Source organism: Talpa europaea, assembly GCF_964194135.1.
Source record: "Talpa europaea genome assembly, chromosome: 14".
NCBI lineage: Eukaryota > Metazoa > Chordata > Mammalia > Eulipotyphla > Talpidae > Talpa > Talpa europaea.
The window spans coordinates 23,223,222-23,235,360 of NC_140082.1; the positions used below are offsets into that span (position 1 = coordinate 23,223,222).

At 39.9% G+C, this 12,139-nt stretch overlaps 1 protein-coding gene across 2 annotated transcripts in view; it reads right to left on the minus strand.

Annotated features, from left to right (window-relative positions):
* Window positions 1–11,623, minus strand: part of SPAG6 (sperm associated antigen 6) — a gene marked incomplete at both ends in the record, with an annotated part of 45,995 nt that extends 34,372 nt beyond the window's left edge. For both annotated transcript variants that reach the window (XM_084253931.1, XM_084253930.1), the window contains 2 exons: window positions 11,412–11,507; window positions 11,599–11,623. In XM_084253931.1, the coding sequence (XP_084110057.1) occupies window positions 11,412–11,507; window positions 11,599–11,623 (121 nt within the window). The remainder of the gene's footprint in view (window positions 1–11,411; window positions 11,508–11,598) is intronic.
* Between the last annotated feature and the right edge of the window lie 516 nt (window positions 11,624–12,139).

Genomic DNA, 12,139 nt, shown 5'->3' on the forward strand with positions numbered 1-12,139 from the left:
GCTAGCTTTTGAATAAACAAATTATAGCACCTTCACATGGACAAATATGCATCTCTGAAAACCAATAATGATAGGAATTGAAGTGAAGATCTACTAGTAAGCTAGTAAAATTAGAGGACACCATTAAATATGCCTTTATTTGGGGCCTCCCCGGTGGCGCAATGGGTTGAGTGCAGTGCTGTGAAGCCGTCCACAGCCGGCTGCAGAGCAACACACACGGCACAGCAGATCTCTCCTGCCTCGCCCACTGCTCCCCTCAGCAGTGTATTTTAGTGGATCTGCCTGTTCTGTTCCCCACTTTGTCTCTGGTGAATTCTCTCACCCTCTGCACCTCTGGCCTGTACCCCAGTGCTTGTATAAATAAATAAATCTTTAATAAATAAATAAATAAATATGCCCTCATTTCTGTTAAAAATGTATATATTTCTACAGTAACAACAAGAACTTATAAGCAGGGGTCATGGAGTTGGAAGCAGCTCAATGCCTTTTAAATACATACCCTTTGGCAAAGTAAAAAAAAAAAAAAAGCAGAAACAGTGCCAGGAAACGGCAGAGGCTGGCAGAGCCTGACTTGGGAACAATTAAGGGGCATGGGAAAAATTTGTGAGGTGTCATATATTCACTGTCTTGATTGTGGTGACACTTGGGTTTCACAGGTATCTACATAAAAAATAAAAATTAAATAAAACAATCACAATCATGCTTCATGGGTTTTTTTTTTTTAAGATTTATTTTTATTTATTTATACAAGCACTGGGTACAGTCAGAAGCTCAGGAGGCTAAGAGAATTCACCAGAGCTAGAGCAGGGAGCAGAACAGGCAGACCCACAAAATACACTGCTGAGGGGAGCAGTGGGCACGGCAGGAGAGGTCTGCGCATCACGTGGGATCCTAGCTGGCGGCTGGGGATCAAACAGGCACTGCAGAGGCTGCGGGCAGCTTCGCAGCCCAGCGCTCAACCGCTGCGCCACCAGGGGAAGCCCTTAATGTTATTTTTTGCTGACTAATCTGATAATTTCTTTTTCATATGATATATTTATGTGAAGTCAGGGGCTTTGTGACTTCCAAAATATGATTAGAAGGTCAGTTCTTACTAGGTTATTATGCCTGGATATTTTTAACTAAGACTCAAGAACTCTGAAGTTTCATGTTAAGAAGGTGATGAATTACTCCATCTGGGTATGTAGTATTTAATTTGATTACAGTGATTATTAGTTACAGTTTTGACATAATATACAAGTCTCTCAATTTTGGAAAAATTCTGTTTACAATTTTAGCAGTCAAGTATTTCATCCCCAAAAAGAAATTTTACATAGCTACAAAGGCTCAAAGGAATTTTCTGCTTTCTATATTTTCTCCTTCATTTTTCTGCCTCATTTGGCCCTGGAAATAGAAGATCAATAAAATGCACATCATTCTTTTCTTTGTCATCCTGTATTCACTATCGATGTTGGGCATTCATGTACACACATCCACTCTATCACACTTTTTGTATGAGTATCCTTCATGCAGATAGTAGCACCATGTGAATTTTGAAAAATTAAAAATCGCTGAACCTATAAAAAAGTCAGTTTCAATTTAAAATCTGTGTTTAAATGTCATTTTTGTTAGAGGAAAAATTCTCAGAAATATTGCCACAAATTTCTAGTTCTTGAATTGCCTCTTAAGTGTTCAAAACCATCAGTTCCCAGGGACATGTTTTTAACGTCTTGCAACAGATTAAGCACAGAGACTTTATCATTCTAATTGTAGGTTTGTCCTAAAAACACAAGTAATAATTTAAGAGGAACTGAGAAGAATGAAAGCAGGTTAAGGAGGGAAGGGAAGGGAGAGAGGGAAGAAAGGAGAGAAAGAGGCAGGGAGCAAGCAGGCAGGCCAGCAGGCAGCATCTACAAAATAAAAATAAAGTTTTTCTTACCTGCCTGTAAGTAAAGTGAGTGAATGCATGAAAATTTAGATTCCATAAATTAGAGCAGTCTGAATAGTGGCAAAATGTCTGTTAAGCAAGGCCTCTAGCGAACAGCTAATTACCTCACTGGGATCTCCATTACAGGACCCATGTTATATCTAATATTAAACACAATTATATATTATACTCAAAATACCTATAAAAACAATGCTACCCATAAAAACTGATAAAATAGTATAAAATATTTCTGAAATTTAACTTGTAAAATGAATCTCTATTATCCTTCTCCCCAAATTTCATACCTTTGAGTATTTTCTATTTTTCTCATTCTAGCAACATACTGCAGACATTACTTGTAATACCTGCATTGTAAGCCACATACACAAAAAATAAAAACAAACATTGTCACAATCATTCATTCAAAAATTAGATCAGGGGCCTCCCTGGTGGCACAAGGGGTTAAGCACAGCACTGTGAAGCTATCCAAAGCCTCTGCAGCATGAATTCAATCCCTGGCTGGCCAGGGAGCAACCCACATGGTGAAGCAGACCTCTCCTGTCTCACCCGCTGCTCCCCTCAGCAGTGTATTTCAGTTGATCTGCCTGTTCTGTTCCCCACTCTGTCTCTGGTGAATCCTCTCACCCCCTGCACCTCTGGCCTGAACCCCAGTTCTTGTATGCATAAACAAATAAATCTTTTTTAAAAAATTAGATCAGGATTTACAAAGGGCAAGCAATAAGGCAGTCCCTATTCTAAAGAAACTATAATCTAGAGGAGATTAAAAAAAAAACCTCAAAGTAATCACAACTCTTTAACTCCTTTTTAATGCAACCAAAGTCTAGTTACTTTGATTTTGCATGAGAAAGGCATATAATAATCAGAAAGGAAATGTCAAACATTTCCAAAGACAAAAAATTAATCCTCATGCTACATGAATATGTATATATGTACATACATACATACATCATCCGCTGTTTTATAAAACTATTAAACATCTCAACTTTTTTCCTTTACAAACAAGTATCTGAAAATTAGGCCTTTGAGTTTATTTAAATCATGGTAAAGCTGTCTGGTTACCTCTTATCTTCTTTGTTCCATTTTTAAATATTTTTTAAATTGTGTTCCTTTTTATGGTAGTACACAATACATATAATTTAACATTTTAACAATTTTAGGTGAAAATTCAGTGACATTAAGCACAGTCACAATTTTGGGCAGCCATCACCACCATCACACCCAAATACTAATGTCACTAACAGACATGTCTTACCAATTACACAGTATCTTCCCGCTCCCCCTAACTCCAGACTCTGGTAACCTCTAACTTCTGTCAGTCTGATTATGCCTATTAGAGGTATCTCGTATAAGTGCAATCAAGTAGTATATGTCCTTTTCTGACTTATTTCACTTAGCATGTTTTCAAGTTTCATTATGATGTAACATGTTTAAGAATGGTACTTCTGGGCCTCCTTGGTGGCACAAGAGGTTAAGCACTGCACTATGAAGCAATCCGCAGCCTCTGCAGCATGAGTTCAATACCCAGTCAGCCAGGGAGCAACCCACATGGCGCAGCAGACCTCTCCTGTCTTGCCCGCTGCTCCCCTCAGCAGTGTATTTCAGTCGGTCTGCCTGTTCTGTTTCCTGCTCTGTCTCTGATGAATCCTTTCACCCCTCCAAGCCTCTGGCCTGTACCCCGGTTCTTGTGTGCATAAATAAATAAATCTTAAAAAAAAAAAAAAAGAATGGCACTTCTTTTTAAGGAAGAATAATATTCCAGTATGTATAATATCACATTGTTTCCATTCTTCTGTTGATGAACATTTGGACTTTTGTTACCTTTGGTTATTGTAAATAATGCTGCCCTTAACACTGGTGTGCCAGTATCCATTCCAGTGCCTGGTTGAAAGTCCTTGCTAGGTCAAATACTAATTCCATGTTTAACATTTTGAGGAACCACCAAAACTGCTTTCCACAGTGGCTGAATCATTTTACATTTTCACCAGCAAAGCACAAGGGTTGGGCCTCCCCTGGTGGCGCAGCGGTTGAGCGCTGGGCTACAAAGCTGCCTGCAGCCTCTGCAGCACTGGTTCGATCCCTGGCCACCAGAGAGGGTCCCACATGGCGAGACAGACCTCTCCTGCCACCGGCTGCTCTCCTCAGCAGTGTATTTCTTCGTCAGTCTGCCTGTTCCTGTTCTGTTCCCTGCTCTGGCTCTGGTGAATTCTATCACCCTCCCATGTTTCTGACTATACCCAGTGCTTGTATTAATTAATTGATTAATTAATTCATGAATTAATGAATGAATAAATCTTTTTAAAAATTTTTTTAAAAAGCACAAGGGTTTAAATTCTCCATATTTTCACAAATATTTGTTATTTTTTGTTGTGTTTTATAACACAACAAAAAATGAAGTGGTATCCAAAAGTAGTTTGATTTGCATTCCCCTAATTAATGGTGAGCATCTTCTCATGTGTTTATTGACTATGTGTAGATCTTCACAGAGAGATGTAATTTAAATTTTTCACCCATTTTTTGAGGTGCATTTACTCTTGTGGAATTATAGTACTTTATATATTTGAGATATTGACCTCTTAGCAGATATTTGCTTTCAAACTTGCATTTTATAAAGAAGGATCACTCTGGTTACACTGGAAAGAAAAGATGAAAACAGACAAGATGATGGCAGGAAGACCACTTGGGAATCTATTGTAGAAACCTAGACCAGATGTGAAGATAGACTGGAGAATAGTAATTGCTAATGGGAAAGAGAAAGTGAAAGTTCTGAGGTGACATATAGGAGACAAATATTATTATAAAGAGAGGAAAGGAATCAGTGACAATTCTAAGTTTCTGGCGTGGACAAGGGATGCATGATAGTTTGCAGACTACTGAAGAGTGATAAATTCCATTGTCCTGAAATGTAAAGTGGGAGGAGTGACATGGCAAAAGATAAAACTGGAGAGGTTTGGGCCAGATCAAATCTGGCTATAGATCAAATTAAGTTTTTGCAATGTTATTCTAAGTGAAATGGAAAGTCATGGAGCTAGAGCTGTATTGTTTGTGCCACTTACTCTTAAAAAGAGGTAAATAAATGAAAATGGAGACTTTCAGTAATTCTCTGGTCTACCATATATGGCAGGGCAGGCTGTATTCTGCACAAATCCAGGAAATACCATTTACATAGATTACATAGATATAAATGGTGTTCCTGAAGCATGGTAGTCATCATTGACCTAGTATGTTATATGGTTTTCTGACTTATTTTATGTGAATAAATGTCTAATCTCCTCAGTAAAATAATTAACATTTCTAGAGCAGAGCTTATGTTCTATACTTCTTTTCTATTTATCGAATTATTTATCACAGTTCTGAATATACAGATAGCTCTTGCAGAAACCCTTGTAGTCTTGGTTCTGGAGACCACCATTTTACTTCTGTTGTACTACTTTTTAAGTAAGCCTTCAATTTGGACAAAATACAGAGGGGATATTGTTAGACTAATTCTACAAAGACACTTCCATGGAAAACTAATGTAATATAGTCTCTGTACATAATTTAATAGAGATTCTAACCAGACATAGCAATAGAACTTACATACAGAAAATGTGTGGAGATCGTTTCCTTTGGAGACACATGGACTCATATCACAAGCCCAAATACCACTGTTTTCACCTACATTTTTTAAAGATTTATTTATTTATGCATACAAGCATACAGGCCAGAGGTGTGGGGGGGTAGGTGAGAGGATTCACCAGAGACAGAGTGGGGAACAGAACAGGCAGACTGACTGAAATACACTGCTGAGGGGAGCAGTGGGCAAGACAGAAGTGCCCTGCTGTGCCATGTGAGTTGCTCCCTGGCAGCCGGGATTAAACTCATGCTGCAGTGGCTGTGGATAGCTTCATAGGTTGCATCTTAACCCCTTGCGCCACCAGGGAGGCCCTGTTTCACCTACATTTTTAACATAACTTGAATATACCATACATTTAAAATTGAATCCCTTTTAATGTCAAAACCAAAATTTCACTTTGAAAACTAAATAAGTCTAATTTGGGTCATCTACAAAGCAAGGCTGAATTTTTTCTCAAGGTGTGGTCTTGAGATTCTCCTAGGCCCAGCACATCTACTCAATCAAAATTTCTAAGTTCAGGCTCCAGTAAATGAAAAAGTCCTTCAAACAAAATATGGTTAAATGAAATAATAGAGAATATATTCACAGCCACCAGCCAACAAATAGCAGTTGCCTCCCCAGTAACTGTGCTCAGAGGTCCAGGGCAAGAGGCAGTCACTCACAAAGCAGCTGACCACCCCCAGCTCTGATAAAGTCTCTCTTTGATGCCTGCAGGCTCTCAGTCCAACAACTTTCTGAAGTACTATCTTGTTTGTCAACTTCCAGTGGATTGCACACTTTTTCCTGGTGCTTTTAAAGAGCTTCCTGTTTGATAAGGCTTCCTTAGAAGCCATAGGAAGCAGAAAGGTCATCTAGACTCAGGTCAGTTTAAGCCCTAAATACAACCCCAATGCTTCAACCTACAAATGTCCATCAGTGTTAGTCGCCTCATCTAGACTCCTCTCAAACTCCCACAGTGGTCTCAGGAGACCTCGAAAGTCAATTACATGCAATTACTGGAGCCATTGACAATCAAAGGCCTAATCAGAAGACTTACTGAAACAGTTGACTTTGAGGTTCATTAGGAGCTCCTAGAACCATTGGAAATCGTTACTCTTATCTGCAAAGGCACAAGGCCAAGAAACAGTGAAGAAACAGGTTCCACCCTCAAGTCAGCACTACCCTCATTTTGTGAAGAAGGTGGTTATCCAAACTCCTTTGGGTTTAAGTATGCACACTGAAGAAGATACCTACTCTACCTACCTGAGCTATTATAAGAATAATTTTTTAAGAAGTATGAAAACAGGGGCCTCCCTGGTGGTGCAGGGATTAAAGTCTTAGCGCTATCAAGGTAGCAGCAGCCACTGCAGCACAAGTTCAATACCCAGCCAGGGAGATAACTCACATGGCCACATGGCACAGCAGACCTCTCCTGTCACACCCACTGCTCCCCTCAGCAGTGTATTTTAGTAGATCTGCCTGTTCTGCTCCCCACATTGTCTCTGGTGAATCCTCTCACCCTGCCCGCTCCCCCGCACCTCTGGCCTACACACCCCAGTTCTTGCATGCATAAATAAATAAAAATAAATCTTTAATTAAAAAAAAATGAAAACACTTAGGAAAATAATGCTACCTGCCTTCACTCTATTTAAACATGTTGAACACCTGCTCTATGCTAAGCGCTGTGCCAGGCATGGAATTTACAGCTGGTGGAGAATGGAAACGAAATCATAATTGTGGTAAACACTATGAACGAAAGATACTAGGAGTAAGAAAGCATAAACCAAGAGATTACCTTACTATGAGGGCTCAAGGAAAAGAACTCAAATGTAAATTAGAATTAAAAAATACATAACTTTTAAAAGAAATTTAGTCTCTAACATTATATTTTAGCCCACATATTTACCATTTCTAATTCTCACCTTCATAAGCTCATATGAAGCTTGGATTTTTTTTTTGATTGTCCAGTTTTTCCCCCAAGAAAACAATTAGATGACAGCCCTTGATACAGTATTTCTTACATACCAATGCTTAGATGACAAAACAGAAAAATGTCCATATAGGAATAAAGGTTTGAAACACAGAATAAAAATCTAAACAATCTTGTTTTTAGAACATATTGTTAAGGTGCATAAAGCTTCAAAAAAATTAGAGTTCCCTGAGGTATTTTCCACTTAAGCATATATAACAAACCTCGATCCCTATTATTTTTAAGTCAAGCTTTGAGTTAATTATTTTATATTCAAAACTCTAAGACTCCTATCTTAGAAAAATAAAATCAAATTTAAGTAATCTGGCTGGGTTTTTGCGGTGTTTTGCAAATTATCTTTTAATTTCAGTGTTCTCTGGAACTATTTTGTAAGAGAATGATGGAACATGTATGTACCTAACAGGAAATGCATTAAATACATTAAGAAATGCTTAGTAGAGGTTTTTCCTTCATACAACAAATTGAGGAACTATATAATTAAGCAGAAGAATTTCACCCTTGCCCAGAAACACATAATTTAATATCATTTTATTTCAACATATATTACTATTCTCCAAATTCTGAACCTATTAAATTTCCTAAATCTTTTAATTAGTTCATAAGATGCATATATAAAGTGTTATGCAAAGTTCTCTATTCCTATTCTTCTGAAAATGCACAGAACCACTAATTTGCCATATTTATTATTTTACTTTAGGTGATAAGTAAAATATTACAAAGTATTAGTTTAAACTTTACCACCACTTTTCTTACATAAATAGCTCATTCAGAAGTAGTTTATTTATATAGTTAAGCAATTAAAAATAATTTTCTTAGAGCCTTTATTAGCTTATTTCAAAAGACCTAACCAACCTAAGATTGGACAGGTATTCCATTATGCCATTAAATGTTTTTTATATTTTATAACTAATCAACCACTTCCATTCCATAATTGGTAGAAGTAACCATGTATTGTTTCTATCATTACAATTATGTGTTATTAATAATTCAAGGAGGAGAAGTGTCAAAATTCATTTTTAAAAAGCTACCAAGATTGCTCAAATAAAGAAATTTTGTAACATTAAACCTTTTAATGTTTTCAGTTATGTCCTTTTGATTTATGAGGAATAAAATCTCAATGAGAAAAAATAACTCTAGATTTATAGACACATTGTACACAGTTCTTTCTGGTAACAATTTTAATTGGAACTCAAACTTATTCTTACCCAAATCTTCAGGAGATATCTTGCAAGCTTTCTTTGTTCTGATAATTTCTTTAGACTTAATAGTAAAACTAATTCTATTCTAAACATATCAAGAATGCAACAAAAAAGTTCAAAGATGTAAAATGAAGTAACACTCCAATTATAATTGTCATAATCAAAGTTAATTTCACATTAAGTAAACTCAAAAATTCTTAACAAGTGAGCCAGTTATTTATCATGGAAAACGTTTGTCACAGTATCTAGACTCATGTTTAGGGGAAAAGTGAGAAAAACAAAATCCTTCCAAGAATGCAGGAACATTGTAAAAGTGGAATAAAATGGATTGCCATCAAAAGGAAGTTAACTTGACTGGAAAGAATATCTTGATCATAATATGCAGATACACATACAACCTGTGGCTCATTCAAAATTATTTTTAAAACATGTCATGTGTTGGGTTTTTTTTTTTTTTTTAGAATAATTTGGATGGTTAAGCTAATTGACTACAAAGGAAACTTTTCATAACAAAGCATTGAGATTATTTTAACTAAAGGGATATTTTGGAATTATCACTATCTACCTCTATTTACAATTACTAGAGGAATGCTTAAATTGAATCTAGATGACATAAAAGTGTTAAAATAATATCCTTGTGAAAAGAAAAATCTTATCATTTCATCAAGATATCAGCCCAGTGCATATAACTTCAAAACATTATTATATTCCTTTTGTATCACTTTCCTTAATAAGTCTGACCACAAATGGAAAGATGTGGCTATTTAAGAATGTCTAAGTCACTTATACTTTGGTGATCACATAACATAAATTTGGATCAATTCAATTCCATAATATTCTCCACATGTTCACTATAGGAAGAAATAACCTGCCTCTACTATAGTAAAATGTGATTGACACTCTGTATCTTAAGTGATACCTATACTTTCATATTTCAACATCAAATGTTGAAAATGTCAATTTCCCTTTTAAAAACTGTTTTAGCTTAGCTATATGCATACTGTCCATAAGATATGAGTAAACAGCAAGTGTCCTTTCAAAAGGCTAATAAATAGGACTGAGAAAAAACTTAAAAAGTGCTTTTTAGAATGTCACATGCTCTAATGAACATAAAACAATATATATATAACATACTGTGTCCAGCACAGTTCTGAGTACACTGAAGAGTATGCATAATTGAACACAGACACAAACTGTTCCACGTAGAACAATTCCAGAACAAATAATTATCATCTTTGAAATAACAAATAAAATGGAAAAAAAGATTAGTGGTTGCTCAAGGTGAGAGACAAGAATAGATGGTTATAAAAGGGCAACACACGAGACCCTTGTGATGACTCTGCTGCTGATAAATACACTTGGGGTTAAATCATATAAAACTAAACATTCACACACAAATAAATAAAACTAGAGAACAGGAATAAAAGCAATGGATTTGAATCAATGTCAACATTCTGTTTGTGATTGACTATAGTTTTGAGATACTGGGGATCTCTCTATTAATTCCTACATCTACAAACGAGTCCATAATTATCTCAAAATAAAGTTTTAAATAATTATGAAACACTCTATTCTAAATACACCCTACCAAAAGAAAATAAAAACAAACAAAACCAAAAAACTACCATCTAGAGTGCAAAGGAAATTATCTTCAAACACACAGAGTAGTAAATATTATTTCTAAACATTCTTTCCTGTCTGTGCTCTCAATTTTCTTTAAGTTTTATGTTAATTTAAATCAGTTTTGATTATCATTCCTACAAATTGAAGATCTGTCTTGACAGAGCAGTGAGAACATGCTAGTTGAGTTGAGTTCAGCTAGTTGTGTGATCATGTTTAATATGAAGAGGAGGACAGGAAAGAGAAGAACAGAGGAAACAGTGACAGGATAATGGTGTAATGGTGGTTTGTGTTTCTCTCTCTCTCTCTCTCTCTCTCTCTCTCTCTCTCACACACACGCACACACACAGACACACACACACAGAATGCAAACTTGAGGGGTGGAAGGAGCGCACTATAAGGATTTGTCAAAAGTAAAATCTACCTTATCAACTTTAAATCTCTTGGGAAAAGTGAGAGCATATCATTGCTCTTCCACTACCCCAAGACCAGAAAAAGTGTGTCAAGGGCTCTGGAATTCCTTTGCTGTGAGGAAATGGAAGGTTATCAAAGGTGGGGTCGATATGCAATGACACCCAGATAAAATAGGCCTCTTCAGGGTAGATTCCCATTCACGAAGGAAGACGTCCAGGCAATGCAAAGCACGTTGACTTTCAACCAGACTCTCAGTTGCAATCAAAATGGAAATTAGGACGTCGGGACTCTCACACCAATCAGAAACCTGGACTCACCCCCAAACAATGCCAGTCTCCAAGAACACCGTCCTCCAGGCCCCTTCCAGCATCCCCAAACTCTTGAGCCGGCGGGGGAGCAGGACACCCGCCACCCGGGGGAAGACAGCCAGGGCAACGCATGGGCGAGGCAGGAACGCGGCACCCAGGCTGGGTTTGGCGACGCCAGGGGCGGTGGGAGGACGCGGCAGGGACACCCCGCGAGGGGCGAGGACCCGCGACCAGGGGTTCAGGAGCGGGGCGAGGAGGTGCCGCAGGGCCAGGGGCGCAGGGAGGCAGCAGCGAGCAGGAGCGGGGCCGGGCGAGGGAGCCACGTCCGGGCCAGGAGACGCCGGCGGGGGCCGGCACTTACCCGCGTTCTGCAGCGTCTCGATGTTCTGGGGTCTGGTCGCCAGCTCGGCCACCATCTGCACGAACTGGGTCCGAGCCTTCTGGTATTGCTCGAACACTGCGGGGAGAGGCGCGGTCGAGCGGGCCCCAGCCGGCCCCGCCGCTCCCCCGCCAGCCCGTCGGGGCGCCCCGCCCGCCCCGGGCCCTACCTTGCAGCACCTGCCTCTGACTCATCGGGCCCGCAGGTGTCCGCCCGCGACGGGGCCGGCCGGGCGGCGAGTGCGCGCGGGGCCTGCGAGTCCGCACCGGGGGCGACGGCGGCCACCGCTCCGCTGCGACGGGCGCCGCTGCTGTGTGTACGCGCGTCTCCCGGGTAACCCACCGGAACCGGAACGCGGCCGCGGCCCCGCAACGGCCAGTCCCGGGTGACGTCACGGCCGCAGGGCTGGGGCGCCCCGCGCCGACGGCCGGCCTGGGGGGCGCTGGGGGGAGCTGGGGTGGGCACTCCCCCTGGCGCCTGCCGGGGTCTCCCGGGTGCCGAACCCCGGGCTTCTGCGGGAGCCCAGCGCCCGTCGAGGGGCGGGCACCTCCAGGTGCGCGGGCTCTGTCCAAACTGCGTCCACCAGGTTGGTCTCTTGTCTGCCCCGGGGACGCGATTCCCTGGGAGGCAGAGGGGGCGCGGGAGGGGAGATGCGCAGAGGGAACCCGCCGAAGTGGTCTTGGCTCCATGGTCAGGAGACACTCACATGT